The sequence below is a fragment of the Chiloscyllium plagiosum genome, chromosome 22 (assembly GCF_004010195.1).
Source record: "Chiloscyllium plagiosum isolate BGI_BamShark_2017 chromosome 22, ASM401019v2, whole genome shotgun sequence".
In the NCBI taxonomy this organism is placed as follows: domain Eukaryota; kingdom Metazoa; phylum Chordata; class Chondrichthyes; order Orectolobiformes; family Hemiscylliidae; genus Chiloscyllium; species Chiloscyllium plagiosum.
In genome coordinates this window covers 47,092,515-47,108,709 of record NC_057731.1, presented here as the reverse complement: position 1 = coordinate 47,108,709, position 16,195 = coordinate 47,092,515, and the positions used below count along the sequence as shown (strand labels likewise).

General features: G+C 41.2%; 1 protein-coding gene across 1 annotated transcript in view; it reads right to left on the bottom strand.

Moving 5' to 3' along the window:
* Positions 1–880: 880 nt before the first annotated feature.
* Positions 881–16,195, bottom strand: part of ubtd1b (ubiquitin domain containing 1b) — a 108,716-nt gene continuing 93,401 nt past the window's right edge. The window contains exon 3 of the mRNA XM_043712987.1: positions 881–6,785. Within this exon, the coding sequence (XP_043568922.1) occupies positions 6,403–6,785 (383 nt within the window). The 3' untranslated portion in view covers positions 881–6,402. The remainder of the gene's footprint in view (positions 6,786–16,195) is intronic.

Sequence of the window (16,195 nt, the reverse complement as noted above, 5' to 3'; positions counted from 1 at the left end):
AACACGCCTCAGGACCTTACCAGTAAGGTGTATAAGTCCTGCTAAGATTTGCCTTTCCAAAATGCAGCACCTCCCATTTATCTAAATTAAACTTCATCTGCCACTCCTCAGCCCATTTGAGCAAGATCCCATTATACTCTGAGGCGACCTCCTTTGCTGCCCACTACACCTCCAATTTTGGTATCATCTGTAAACTTCCTAACTATAACTCCTATGTTCACTGAAGTCCATACAGATCATGTCCACTGCTCTTCCCTCATCAATCCTCTTCATGACATTTTTTTTAAGAAAACTCAATCAAATTAGTGAGACATGATTTCCCACAGACAAAGCCATGTTGACTATCCCTAATCAATCCTTGCTTTTCCAGATACATTTAACTCCTGTCCCTCTGGATTGTTTAGTATCTTCCCCACCTCCTGTTTGATCTTTGCTCATAAGACAATCCCTCCATACTAGGGATCATCAGAGTGAATTTTCCCTGAACTGGCTCCGATGATATTGGGGACTAAAACTTTTCAGTACTCCAGATGTGGTCTCACCAGCACCTTGTATAGTTGCAGTCAGACATCCCTACTCTTATATTTTAACCCCCCTTGGAATAAGGGCCAAATTCCATTAGCCTTCCAGATTACCTGCTGCCCCTGTGTGCTAGCTTTCTATGTTAAATGCACAAGTACCTGAAAGTTCCTTTGTGTTGCAGCTTTCTGCAGTTTATGACAGAACACATTTGCTTGGTAGTACTTTCAACTGATGTTCCAAAGATATCGCCAGTAGGAGTCACTGTGTAGCACAAGGTGAAGAGTTTTGACTGATATCGCTCCAGATGCCTAATCCCTACCAAACTTCAAACATTAAAAAAAATACAAGACACACTTTGTACAAACCTAACTGATCTAATAATGTATTACTCAGGGCTACATCGTGATTAGGCATTTAAGAATCAAAACCATTGTAGCCATTTCATAAATGTACATATTATAAAGAACTTGTACGGATCTAACATTGGAATTTATATTCTAAAAACAATTCAGTTCAGAGGAGCTAAATATACACACAAGTTATCTAATATTTATAGACATTAGACTCCCACAAGGCCTAAGCACAGGAGTCTGTATTGCATTAGAGTTTGCAGCTCAAGGCAGCCATTGGGAAGTACCGTATCAGCATTTAGATAATCAGATGACACAGCAATAATCAGAAGAACAGATGCCATTTCAGCGTCTTTGGGAGTAGGGTTGGAGAAAGAGAAGCAAGAGAAAATAATTTCTTTCCCTGCTCTAGAATCCACCAATGAACCTTTGGAGTGCCCCAACCTCTTGTTACATTCTTCTCTCCATCTTCCAGGTGAATCTGAGCACAGAATCTGGTCTTGAATTGTCACAGTTCAAATATTTTTCAATGATTTTATTATAATTGCACCTCGTTTGTTTATAAAATATGGGAGATAGCATGGTAGCAGACATGTCACTGGACTCGTACTCCAGACTCCCAGGCTAATGAGCTGGGTACAAGGGTTCTTACCATGGCAACTGGTGGAATTTAAATTTGATTAATAAATTTGAAATTTAAAAGGCGTTTCAATAACAGTGACTGTGAAAGTACCACCAACTGTTGTAAAACTCCATGTGGTTCACTAATGGGCGTCCTGCCTGAGTAACCAAGGTAAAGGGAAGCTCATTAAGACCTTACAGGCAGGCATTCTATCACCATGGCCATGTTATCTCATGGAAGAGATGGGGAACACAGTAAGTGGTACAGGCCAATTCAAGTATTTTGTAGATAATAGCATTTGCTAATAATTTATATTGCCAAATTTATTACCCCACCATGAACAAGGTGACTGAAAAAGATAACTGAAGTCATTTGAATGGAGGCGTTTAGTGCCTTACCACACCAATAGGGTCTTCATTTCTACCTACATGTCTGATACACATCTACAGCTGGGCAGCAAGGAGACCAGGGCTGAGGACTCGCCCCCTCTATGGATATCAAATCCGCAATTTACCATGCAGCTCAAAAACAAAAGAAAACAAATCCAGTTTACTTTAACCTGGGTTTATAGTTCTGTTTCACTCTGCAAATGGCTGCACTGATAGGAGGTGGGGGAGGGATGATCAGGAATGAGATCTGAAGTTACAAGTTCCTACCACTGAGTAATGATGATTTGCTGCTACTCAAGAGAAATGTATTTCAATAACACAATGACAGCAAAACTCGGGGCCACCATTTTGCAGTCTGAAAGAAGACAAAATAGACTAACATCCTTTTGAAGGTATAGTTGTGCTACAAAGACAGATGCCAGGTATCAAGTTTCTCAAAGGTACTGAGATCCCGTTTTATGCCCACCACTTCCTCCCCCATATTTCAGAAGGGTTAACAGAAATCACTGCAGGAGCCAATGTATGCATGTTTCTATTGTAAGCAACACACACAAGTGCTCCAGCCAATTTATCTTGGACAAGGGAACAGTGATATTGATGTTGCACCTTCACTTCTTTTGCAGCTTTGCTTCCAAGTCCTCCCAACATCCCACCACTACCAAGCAAGCAAACACCAGGAATCAAGTTGGCCTTTTAAAGTCCAAATTCCACGCTGGACAGATGGTGGGGTTTGGGAGTGGGAGTGGGAGTTGGGGAAGAGGCATGGAGAAGTTGAAGTTTGAATAAATGTTCCACTGCAATTCAAAAATGCCTCTCCTATGCATCAATTTTAATACTGAGATAGCAAAAGACTGAAAATGCTAGAAATATGATGGGGGTGGAGTGGGGGAAAACAGAAAATACTATGCAGGTCTAGCGGTCTCTGGAGAGGAAAAAAAAAGCAGGAATTTATTTTAGTTGATTCATGAAGTGCGAGTCTGTTGTGACTGGGGCAACATTTTTTGCATATGCCTAGTGGTCCTTGAGAAGATGGTGGTGAGCTGCCTTCTCTTGAACTGTAGTCCATCTCGTGTAGCCACATCCACAATGCCATGAGGGAAGGAGTCCAGGATTTTAATCCAGTGACACTGATGGAATGACGATATATTTTTAAATCAGGTTAGTGAATAGCTTGGAAGGAAATTTGCAGTTGGTGACGTTCCCATATATCTGCTGCACTTATCCATCAAGCTGAAAGTGGAAAGCAGTATACAAGGACCCTTAGTGACTTGCTGCAATATTTTGCAGATGTTATACACTGCTGCTATGAGCGTCTCTGGTGGAGGGAATTAATATTTGTAGGTGTGGTGCTAATTCAGGCGGACACTTACTTCTGGATGGTGTCAAGCTTCAGTGTTTTTAATGCTGCAGTCATCCTGGCAAGTATAGAGTATTACATCATACTCGTGACTTGTGCCTTGTAGATGATGGACAGACATTGGGAAGCCCAGACACAAATTAGTAACTGAAATCCGGAGCCTCTGATTTGCCCGAGCATATGTGACTAGAGCATTTCAGTTTCTGGTCAGTGGTAACACCCAGAATGTTAAGAGTGGAGGAATTCAGCAATGGCAGTGGTATTAAACGTCAAGAACAATGGTTTCTTTTTGTTGGAGATGGTCATTTCCTGGTACTTGAGGTGCAAATGTTACCAGTTGTCAGGTCTTTCAGTATTTGAATATCGAACTCAACGCAAATGGTGCTGCACATTAAGTTGGGCCTGGGACACAACCCAGAGGAATATCTGCAGTGGCATCCTAGACCAGAAGTGACTGACCTCCAACAACCGCAACTGTCTTCCTTTTTAGGTAGGCATTGCTGCAACCAGTTGAGTTTTTCCCAATTCCCACCGACTCCAGTTTTGCTTGAGGTCCTGGATGCTGCACTAAGTCAGATACTGCCTTGCATTTCTGAACACTCCCAATTCTAATGGAACAGTTAAAAAAAAAGGTTCCCCATCAAAAGACCTTTTTATTTCTTTATTTAGCCTATTGCCATCTCTTGTAGGTTTGCCCTAGCATCCCTGACCCTTTAATTCTCCTCTTGATCCTGAATCCCTTTTGTTTCCTTCTCCCTGATCTCTGCCCAGCTTCAAAACTCTTAAGTTGAGTATGCACAGTACTGAGTGTCAACCTTTCTCCAAATCCACCAGATTTGAGTATTTTCACAATTTTCTGTATATACTGAGAATGTCTATCTGGAATTTTACATTTTTGTAAAAGGAAAGGATTTGTTTATTTGTAGTACTGAATCAAAAGATGAAAGCCTCAGACAAGATAATTTCAATATAGTATTTATATTTTTCACCTCAAATGCATGTAAAGAAAGATGTTTATAGATTCCCTCATTAAGTTGGCAGCTAAAGAAATAGGTTTAACTCTATGTTTTTAAAAATGGAAGTTAATGTTGGCAATTAAAAGACTTTATTGTTGTGACAGTTGTAATCAACAGGCCATCAATTCCCAGTTCCCTGAAGTTGGATACACAGTAGGGACACGTGGAAAGGGAAGCAGTTGTTAGATGCTCCAACCATAAACCAGTCTTTGAGTGAGCAAGGATGGAACTATTAATCGCCCTTCAACAGAGCCAGATCCACCAAGTCAGGTTCCATCCTCATCCCAAGCCTACACAGGCATAGCCTCTTAGTTCTACCTTCGAAGTGATCTGGAGGCCAAACCACAGACATGCCTTACCATCATCACAGCTGTGATCAGCAGACAATGAACTGATGGCTATGAAGTGAGTCACAAATCTTGCATGTACAATTTGAGCCCACAGATACAGTATTCCTGCTCACACAACAACATAGTCAATGCTGTTCTTGGTGAATTGCAGGGCATGTCCAGAAATGAAAATACAAAGCTGACTAGTTGGCATATGAAAAGGGGGAAAGACGACTTAATTTTTCTCATTTTACGTCCTTCATCCAAATTGGAAAATAAGTATTGTGGATTGAGTAAAGTCAAAGAGGAAGTACAATAACGAAAGGTGAAAGCATGACCAGCTTCTTTGGACAGTCAGCACAAGCAAAATCTTGACTTCAGCCCATGATTCTCCAATCCCTGCCATGTCTTGAGATGGAAAAACCCATAAAACTTGCAAATGACTCATACTGGCACAGTTTTGTACATTTTAAAATGGAGATCTGATATGACCAGTACATTCATTTGTAAGTATTTGTTTTTTTACCCCTCTTTGGGTTTGGTCTTGTATGCAAGGTACATTCAAGCTACAGCGCAAGGGTCACTTGTAGCAGTTCTTGTCCATGAAGCACAGGAAACTTCATGTTCATTTGTGCTTTAATTCATCACTTGTTGCATTTCCACAGTGGAACTTGAAGGGCACATTTTTAGAAAGAGCTGTTCTTGGAGCCTGCAATTCCCCCAATAAAGGTAACAAGTTCACAGCTACAGCCTTAAAATATATAATCCAAATTAAAATGGGAACATTAGTTAAAATATTTGCACATTTGTTCATGAGACTCCATGGTTAAAGAGGACCAGACAAAAGGCTGATTTCTCATTAACAGGCCTTTGTATGTTCCAGTTTTAACAACATATATCCAAAATGTTAATTTTTCCCTTCTCTGTACAGAGGGTGACGTCCTTAGACATTTCCAGCTGCTGTATTAAACTTCAATTTTGCTGAAACCATACTGCAGTCTAATTTTTTTTTTAAAAATGGAAGCACAGTTACATTGAGACTTGAATTAGTATAATTTTACATAAACACACAAGAGCAAGTTTTTGGTGCTTAGCTGGGCCCTAATAGACCTACAGCATAAAACAAAAGTGATCAACCACTGCACGATTAAAGCCAGTGTAAAACATTCTCAGTACACTTTCTATATAAAGCCTCAATACTGCTACTATATAGTAACCTTTAAAAAAAAAGGTCCTCACTGTAAAGTCCCTAGGTTCAAAGGGCAACAGTGAAATATTCAATCAATCAAACAGACTTTTTTTGGGGGTGTAGTATGAACTGGGAAAAGGTGGCAGAGAAGATAGACAGAGACAGTGACAGTGACAGAGGAGCAGACAGAGACAGACAGAGGAAGAGAGAGAAGAGACAGAATGACAGACAGTGACAGAGGGGCAGACAGAGGGAGAGAGGAGACAGAGAAACAGACAGAATGACAGAGACAGTGACAGAGGAGCAAACAGAGGGAGACAGACAGACAGACAGACAGACGAGAGAGAGAGAGATAGATGAACAACTTTCATTTACAGTCAAATATCCATTGGCCAACCAAAGGCAGATTATCAAGGCGGCCGGATACCATTAAAAATGGCTCCTGTTTTTGGCCTCAAGCTACATTTGACTGACCAACGGATAATGGCCAAGGTAGACCACACACACATTCAAGTACACTCCCTATGCCGACCATGTTCCAGAGCCCTTCTGTTTTTTCTTACATAAGATACATAGTCAAGTGTCTTGCATATTTTATATATATATATATAATTTTTTGCCTGGTGGTTCAGTAAATTGCTGCTACCTCATTGACTATAACCTGGACCACAAAGTCTTTCTGGATTTTTGTCTCCTGCAGTCGCATTTTATCGGTGAGTAGCCTCCCAGAGAAGAACCAGCGCTGCCTGGAGGGTTCGATACCTTCCTCCGTGTGCAGCTGCCTCTTCAGCTGCCCGATGGTGTCTGCCATGCTGGCGTTCAGTTTGACATCCTTCCCTGTAGACAAGCGCACCTTGAGCTGGAACTCTCGCTTGGCATTCGCCGGAGGATCGGGTATGTCAGCAGTTTCCTCATCGCACTTTTCAGTGATGAGGTTCAGAGGCGGTGCCAGGCAGTAAACAGGAAGCTGGTAACGGTTGCCAAGCTCATCGTAACATTCCGTTAACGAACCTGGAGAGGGTAGTGGAAAAAAATTTTCAGTGAGAAATCAATCACACTCGATCTGTTCCTCCTTTCAAGAGGGAGCATACCAGACCAGACAGACAGATGGTCAGGCATTAATACTTCAACCTATCAGTTCATCATTATTACTTTGTTTATGGATATATTATAAATACCTGCAGTGCTGCTATCATTAACTACTTTTAAAAACATCAGTTCTGCTTGTCAAATATGAGCATAATGGCTAATCAGATATATTTTGCAACTAGTTCCTGGGTTTGAAGTAAATGTTTAAATATTTCAAGCTTCGGGTTACTGGTATCTCCTCCCAGCTTTGACACGATTCTTCCCTTACTCCTCAGTTCCACAGCTATAAATCCTTCTGGCAACTGACCTGCCTGACAATTATTCACCTGAGTGTTGTGATTATGGCTGGCTATTCATCCAAAAGGGGCACCACGACTGAGCTTGTTGCAGTACTCACCACTCTGTTTCTAGACAAGTGGTAAGTGTTGTTAGCTGTGGTGTCTTCATGAACCGGAGGAGATTGTTTTGCTTCTAATCCATAAGCTATTTTTCCCTAAGACTGGAAAAAGCACCTCATAGCTTACAACTCACTAACATGTTGTATGTTTCTAGGAAGAAATCTAACCCCCAAGAAAAGCTAGGTGAGCTCAAAAGGTGATTTAGGGGAATTAGGTTAAAATTGGAGCAAGTATGGCTTCTCTCTATTAAGGTCACCTATTTCCACCTACTTAATGAGTTGGCTCAGTACTGGTAGAGTTGCTTTAATTTGTATCTTACTTTATTTCCCATCATTCTTAAAACTTTTCAAAATGGCACTGGCCTGTGGTGGCAGTTGAAAAGTTGGTCTTTTACTATTTTTCTCACTGTAAAAACATGTAACAATAAAATCATTCACCTATATAGGTGGGATTGTTCAAGATTTTGACTGATGAAGGAGTTCTGGGTTGTAGGCAGACAGAAAATTGGAGTGTACACCAAAATCAGATCAGCCATGATCTTATTCAATGCCAAAACAAGCTCAAAGTTGAATGTGCTATCACTGTTCTTATGTTCTACGTCCAATGTTCATGTGTGATCATTACGCAGACATGGACCAAACTTCCACATATGTTCATGACATGCAGCTCCTTGAATGTGAACTATCATTCTCCTTTTTATTCCCTTCATAGCCTTGCATTTCCCTCTATCTGGAACTTTATTTACCCTCGACAGCCCAAAAAGAATTGTGAAATTGTTTTGACCAATCCCTCCCCATGTTTCACTGTTATCAACTATATATGTAGCTATTTAGCCCACCCTTTGGGGCTGAGCAAGAGAATTCCATTGGCCTAAATTCATCTCTGCTCGTAAGACTGTCTTTAAACTCTCCACGATTCTGAAAGATAGGATTTACATGCATTTGGAGAGGCAGGACTGATCAGGGATAATCAGCATGGTTTTGTGCGAGGGAAATACTGTCTCTCAAACTTGATTGAGCTTTTTGAGGAAGTAACCAAAAAGATTGATGAGGGCATAACCAAAAAGATTGATGAGGACAGCGCGATAGTTGTTGTTTATGAGGACTTCAGTAAAGCCTTAGACAAGATTCCACATGGTAGACTAATTGGTAAAGTTAGATCACATGGGATTCAGGGTGAGCTTTCCAACTGGATCCAAAATTTGCTCGATGATAGAGACTGAGTGGAGGAGGTAAGTTGTTTTTCAGACTGGAGGCCTGTGACCAGCAGTGTTCCACAAGCATCGGTACTGGATCCACTTTTGTCTGTCATTTATATAAACAATTTAAATGAGAATATAGGAGGCATGGTTAGTAATTTTGTAGATGACACTAACACTGGCAGTATAGTGAAGAGGGATACCTAAGATTACAAAGAGATCTTGATCCATTGGGTCAATGGGCTGAGGAGTGACAGATGGAATTTAATTTCGGTAAATGTGAAGTATTGCATTTTGGTAAACAAACATGGGCAGGATTCACACAATTAATGGTAGGGCCCTGGGGAGTTTTGCAGAACAGAGAGACCGAGGTGGTTCAAGTACCTAATTCTTTGAAATTTGGATCACATGTAGACAGGGTGGTTAAGGCAGTGTTCAGCATGCTTGCCTTCATTGACTGACCATTCAAGGAAAGAAATTTATGTTAGTGATGCAGGTTGATCAGTAATACAACAGGAAAAACTTAGAACGTATAGACAAAAATCATTAAAGCCTGCTGTAACAGTATGCAGAGTAAAAATCTGATGAAGCCAGCACAACTATCTCCAACTAAAATTAGCGTCCTGATGCAGCAAGACTCATCAGCCGCAGAAATCAACAGGGAGCCGAATCAGAACTACATTCCACTTGACACATAAAGCAAAGGTTGCAAATGCTTGTAGTGACAAGGTGAACGATGAACAGGAAAACAGAAGCAAACTTATAAACTCGACTCAATTAGGTGGTCATGGGTTCAAATGAGACACTGGAAGTGGAGTGCATAACTTAAGGCAATATAATGCAGTTGGACATTCTATCATCTTTCAGATGAAGAACTTAAGGAATGGCTTCATCTAGTTGCTTAGTTGAATTTTAAAAAATCCCATGGAACCACTCCAAAGCAGTGGGGAAATTTGTCTGCAGCTGTGGCCAACATTTGTCCCTCAATGATACAGTCAGTCAGTCATACACCATGCCAACCAAGTTTCCGAAACTGAACCAGTCCATTCTGCCAGTGTTTGGCTCATATCCCTCAAAATGCTTTCAATCCAGGTATGTGTTGTTATGAAGGTGTAGAAGTGCTCTGTACCTTTAAGAGAGAGGGGAAGCTCGTAAGCACTGACTGAAAGCACAAAGTGCCCTGAAGATAAAAATGTAACACTTGGTTGAAACAAGTAGTGAGTGGAAACATATGGTGTTGTATTGCCATGGAACAAAAACAAATTCAAGTTCGACCAGTTTAAATTATGCCCCACAGAGCAAATTTGAATTTTATTGTTTGGGATGACATCAAACCAATGAAATGATCCAAGGCTTTGGGGTAAAAGACTGGACATGTTGAACAGTTAGGGAAGAACTGTCAAGCACAACAAGTATAGACTGCTAGATGAATGGATCTCTGAACGGGACCTGTTCATATGAAAGACCTGTGAAGCAGAATACTGAAGAAAAGGCAACAGAAGAAAATCTGCAGAGGAGGATACAAAGAAGATTCGACAGCTGGCTGGTTTTGAAAGCTGAAATTGTTTTTGCAAATCTTAATTTTTTTTAAAAATTGGAACAGTATTGTAGAATGGTAGGTAAAAGACAGGTTTAAGAGAAAGGAGTTGTAAATAGCTGTTGTTTTAATGATCTCTGTTGGCCGTAAATAATAAAATTGTTAATTTTTACTTTAAATAGTGACCTCTGGGATAGTTATTAGCTCGAGGTGAGCTTCTGTGTGTTGGGTTTAAATTAGCAGAGGGGTTTACCCCCATTTGTCTTAACAGTGTCCAAATGCCTTTTACATGTTGTAATTGCACCCATCTCCAAGTCTTCCTCTGGCAGCTCATTCCATAAATGCACCACCCTCTGAATCCTATGTCCTCCAGTTTTGGACTCCTCTACCCTAGGGAAAAGACCATGACTATTCACCATATATATGCCCCTAATAATTTCACAAGTTTTATAAAACTCAGTCTCCTATGCCCCAGGGGAAATAGCCACAGTCTATCATGCCTCTCACTAAAGCTCAAACCCTCCAATCCTAGCAACATCCTTGTAAATCTTTTCTGAATCCTTCAAATTTAACATTTCTTATAACAGGGAGACCAGAATTGAATACAGTATTCCAAAAGTGACAATATCCTGTATAGTCACGATATAACATCCTAACTCCTAGACTCAAAAGCTCTAACCAATGAAGGCCAAATGCCTTCTTCATTAGCCTGTGTCTCCATTTCCAAGGAAGTATGCACTGCACCCTTTGGCCCATTTGGCAAGACACCCCAGGGCCCTACCATTAACTGTGCAAGTCCTGCCCTGGTTTGCCTGACCAAAATGCAACACCTCACATTTATCTAAATTAAACTCCTCCTGCCACTCCTTGATCCATTGGCCCATCTGATCAAGGTCTCATTCTAACCTTAAGATAACCTTCTTGACTATCCACTACACCAATTTTGTTGTCATCTGCAAACTTACTAACCACATTTCTGATGTTCACCTACACATTACTTCATAGATTTCCCTTTGGGCAGACTTAGTAATTACCCTCAAAGACAAAGGAACTAATACTGAAGTGACTTTTCATTCCCTTAAAACTTCTGATACCATCTTGGTCAAGTGAATCAGTCATTGACTACTATTGTGCAGGAAAATACAGCAACCATAAAAGGCCTATTAAGCTGCGAGCAGGGAAACACTGTAGCCCACTAATAATAGTTATTTTAAAATTAATGCTTGGGCTGTGGGTGTCATTGGCAGAGCCAGGATGTATTTCGCATTGAATTGCCCGGGTGGGTTTAGCTGAATATTTGTCAGGCTATGTCAGAAGACAGTTAAGGAACCCAACCAAGTCACACCTTGACTAGCCCGTGTAAGGATGGCACGGTTGCTTCACTGAAACAAGTTTATGAATCAGCTGAGTTTTATGACAATTAAATGGCTGAGCAATGGTTCACATTAAATCGTAATTCATTTGCTGGTCATGGGACTGTGCTGGCATAAAACGTAGTGGTCATGGAAAGCAATTCAAATCAGTAATACATAGGGACAAGAAATTAAGATGCTTAGATCTGAGCAGAGATTCCATTATGGAGGAATGGTGGGTGCAATGTTGGAGTTGGAAGGAAGAAGTTGCAGACAGGAATGAGGCCTTGGAAAGATTCAAAAACAAGGATAAGCATTATCTCAAATTTGAGACATTGTTCAACCAGGAGAGAAAATTTATTAGTACAGTAGTGCCTCGACTTACGAACTTAATCCGTTTCGGGACCCGGTTCGCGAACCGAAAAGTTCGCGAACTGAATAAATTTTTCCCATTGCTTGGATAGCATAAGAATGCTTGAACGGCTGTTCACAGCGCACGTGCCAAAGACAAACTGAATGAGATCACGTGGGGCCTGAGAGCTTTTGCGTTCAACAAGCGCGTAGCAAAGCAGAACAATGAAACCACGTGGTTGCACAGGGCTTTTTGCGTTCGTACCTTCGTTCGTATCTTGAACTTGGTACGTACATTGAAGCAAAATTTTACGTACAATCCTGTTCGTAAACCAATTTGTACGTGAACGGGGTCGTTTGTATGTCGAGGTGCTACTGTAAATCCAGAAATGAAGAATGAATGGGACATGATGCAAGCTAAGATACAGGCAGAGTTTTGGATGATCAAGTTTACAGAGAATGGAAGAGGAGGCTGGTCAGGAGTTGTCAAGTCAGCCAAATTTAGTGACCAAAGATATGAAAGCAAATATCAGTAGATAAATTGAGGGAGGGAAGACAGAGTAACATTATTAATGAGAAGCAGATAGAATTAGCGATGGGTTGGATGCAGTTACAACTTACCTCAGAGTCAAATGTGATACCCAAGATTATGTACTGGCTGATTCAATAACAAGGCAATTGCTAGGGAAAAAGATGAACGTGGTAACTAAAAAGTGTGGGGCATGGACTGAAGGCTGGTTTTGACATAAGTCAGGGAAAGTTGCTATTTATTTAATACTGGATGTTAGGCAAGTTAGTGTCAAATAGGTGTTGGGGGTGGTGGGAGTCTGCTGAGGGGTGCAGGTGAGAGGGGGTGATATTGCTGGGAAATGTTAACATAGGTATGAATCTAATGTGATTATTATACTGATTAGTAAGGTTCGATCACATGGGATCCAGGGAGAGCTTGCCAACTGGATACAAAATTCGCTTAGTGGTAGGAGACAGAAGGTTGTTGTACAGGGTTGTTGTTCAGATTGGAGACTTGTGACCAGCAATGTGCTACAAGGATCAGTCCTGGGACCACTGTTGTTCATCATTTATATAAATTATTTGAATTAAAATATAGGAGGCATGATTATTAAGTTTGCAGATCATACCAAAATTGGGGTACAACTTGATCTTGATCAACTGGGTCAGTGGGCCAAGGAATGGCAGATGGCATTTAATTTAGATAAATATGAGGTGTTGGATTTTGGTAAGGAAACCAGGACAAGATTTACACAGTTAATGGCAGGGCTGTGGAGTGTGTTATCAACAGAGGCACTGAGAGGTACAGGTACACAGTTCCTTTGAAGTGGCGAAGGTTAAGGCGGCTTATCTTCATCAATCAGAGCATAGAGTACAGGAGTTGGGACATTGAAAGGACATTGAGTACCGCATACAATCCTGGTCACCCTGCGAGAGGAAGGATTTATTAAACTGGAAAGATGCAAAAAAGATGTTTTTCAATTGGAGGGTTTGATTTATAAAGAGAGGCAGAATATGCTGGAACTTTTTCCCTGGAGCGCAGGAGGTTGAGGGGTGCCTTGTAAAAGATTTATAAAATCATGAAGGGCATAGATAAAGTGAATAGCCAAGGTATTTTCCTTAGCGCAGGCGAGTTCAAAACTATTCAGCATAAGTTTAAGGTGAGAAGAGAAAGATTTAAAAGGGTCCTGAGGGGCAACGTTTTTCAAGCAAAGGGTGCTGTGCGTATCTGGAATGAGCTGCCACGAGAAGTGATAGAGAAAGATGAATACAACTACAATATTTAAAAGACATTTGGACAAGTACATGGATAGGAAAGGTTTGAAGGGATATGGGCCAATCGCAGGCAAATGGAATTACTTCAGTTGAGCAGACCTGTTCGACATGAACGAATTGAGCTGAAGGATGTGCTGCACGACTCGTGAAAATTCCATGCTGTATGACTCTTATGACTATGATGTTGTTGAAGCGCAGCTTAAAGATAATAGACAGGAGAAAATGATACATCATGAAGGGTCTAGATAGATTAGACATTGTTCCTGTTGACTGAAAGGTCAAGAACCAGAGGACACCGACTCAAGGTCAATGACAAAAGAAAAAGAGATTAGATTCCAAATTGCAAGAATTTGGTGGAACAACATTTAATCATTGCTTTCAAGATGGAATTGGAGCAGCACCTGGAAAGGCACACACTGCAGGGTTATAAAAGGTTGCAGGAATGGGATCAACTGTAATACAGTTGCAGAGAGTGCAAAATAGTCTTCTTTTATGCTCTAACCAATGACACCAGAGATAAATGGTGCAAGGCTGGGAAGAGAAGTAATTGCCAGTAATTCTTCAGCTATGACAGGATAAAAAAAAAATGGAACCACAGTCCTATCCAATTGAACAGAGAAGAGGCATTGGATGGAGTATATCAACTGTTAAAAGCTTGAGAAAGGTCAGAAGGAACAGTGAACTAATCCTTCTACATTCTCAGAATATCACAGCCAATTAAATACTTTCAGTACAATGAATCTGTATCCAATAAGCTAATCATAATTTTTTTGATTATTACTGATTGAAGCATAAATATTAGCCCAGACAAAAAAATTTTACCTGTGGTTCTTCATACAGTACCATATAAGGTTTCATAGCTATGTGGGAAGCAAACTAATGTTACATGTTCAACCTCACTTAGCTTACAGTTCAACTTCACATTTCATGTAAAGATAGCACCTCCAACAGGGCAGATTGTGGATGATTAAAACATTTTCTTTTATTTGACCTCAACCAAATTAGCATACTATGGAACCAACTTTTGAAATATCCAACTGTTCTTGGAGAGCATATTGTGCATCATGAGTCCTATCCAAGTTTTCAGAGAGTCATAGGGATGTATAGTATGCAAACAGACCCTTCAGTCCAACCCATCCATGCCAAACAGATATCCCAACCCAATCTAGTCCCACCTGCCAGCACCTGGCCCATATCTCTCCAAACCCTTCCTATTCATATACCCATCCAAATGTCGCTTAAATATTGCTATTGCACCAGCCTCCACCACTTCCTCTGGCAGCTCATTCCATACACGTACCACCCTCTGCGTGAAAACGTTGCCCCTTAGGACTCTTTTATATCTTTCCCCTCTCACCCTAAACCTATGCCCTCTAGTTCTGGATCCCCTGACCCCAGGAAAAGGCCTATTTACCCTATCCATGCCCCTCATGATATTGTAAATCTCTATAACATCACCCCTCAGCCTCCGATGCTCCAGGGAAAACAGCCCCAGTCTGTTCAGCCTCTCCCTATAGCTCAAATCCTCTAACCCTTGCAACCTCCTTGTAAATCTTTTCTGAACCCTTTCAAGTTTCACAACATCTTTCCGATAGGAAGGAGACCAGAATTGCACGCAATATTCCAACAGTGACCTAACCAATGTCCTGTACAGCTGCAACATGACCTCCCAACTCCTGTACTCAATACTCGGACCAATAAAGGAAAGCATACCAAACGCCTTGTTTACTATCCTATCTACCTGTGATTCCACTTTCAAGAGACTATGAACCTCCACTCCAAGGTCTCTTTGTTCAGCAACACTCTTTAGGAAGTTACCATTAAGTGTATAAGACTTGACTTGCTAAGATTTTCTTTCCCAAAATGCAGCACCTCACATTTATCTGAATTAAACTCCATCTGCCACTTCTCAGCCCATTGGCCCATCTGGTCAAGATCCTGTTGTAATCTGAGGTAACCCTCTTCACTGTCCACCACACCTCCAATTTGGCGTCATCTGCAAACTTACTAACTGTCCTTCTTATGCTCGCATCCAAATCATTTATGTAAATGACAAACAGTAGAGGACCCAGCACCGATCCTTGTGGCACTCCACTGGTCAAAGACCTCCAATCTGAAAAACAACCCTCCACCACCACCCTCGGTCTTCTACTTTTGAGCCAGTTCTGTATCCAAATTGCTAGTTTCCCTGTATTGAGGTCTAACCTTGCTAATCAGTCTCCCATGGGGAACCTTGTCGAATGCCTTACTGAAGTCCATATAGATCACATCTACCGCTCTGCCCTCATCAATCCTCTGTTACGTCTTCAAAAAACTCAATCAAGTTTGAGAGACATGATTTCCCACGCACAAAGCCATGTGACTATCCCTAATCAGGGCTTGCCTTTCCAAATACTTGTACATCCTGTCCCTCAAGACTCCCTCCAATAACTTGCCCACCACTGAGGTCAGGCTCACTGGTCTATAGTTCCCTGGCTTGTCTTTACCGCCTTTCTTAAACAGTGGCACCATGTTAGCCAATCTCCAGTCTTCCGGCACCTCACCTGTGACTATCGATGATACAAATATCTCAGCAAGAGGCCCAGCAATCACTTCTCTAGCTTCCCACGGAGTTCTCAGGTACACCTGATCAGGACCTGGGAATTTATCCACCTTTACCTGTTTCAAGACATCCAGCGCTTCCTCCTCTGTAATCTGGACATTTTGCAAGA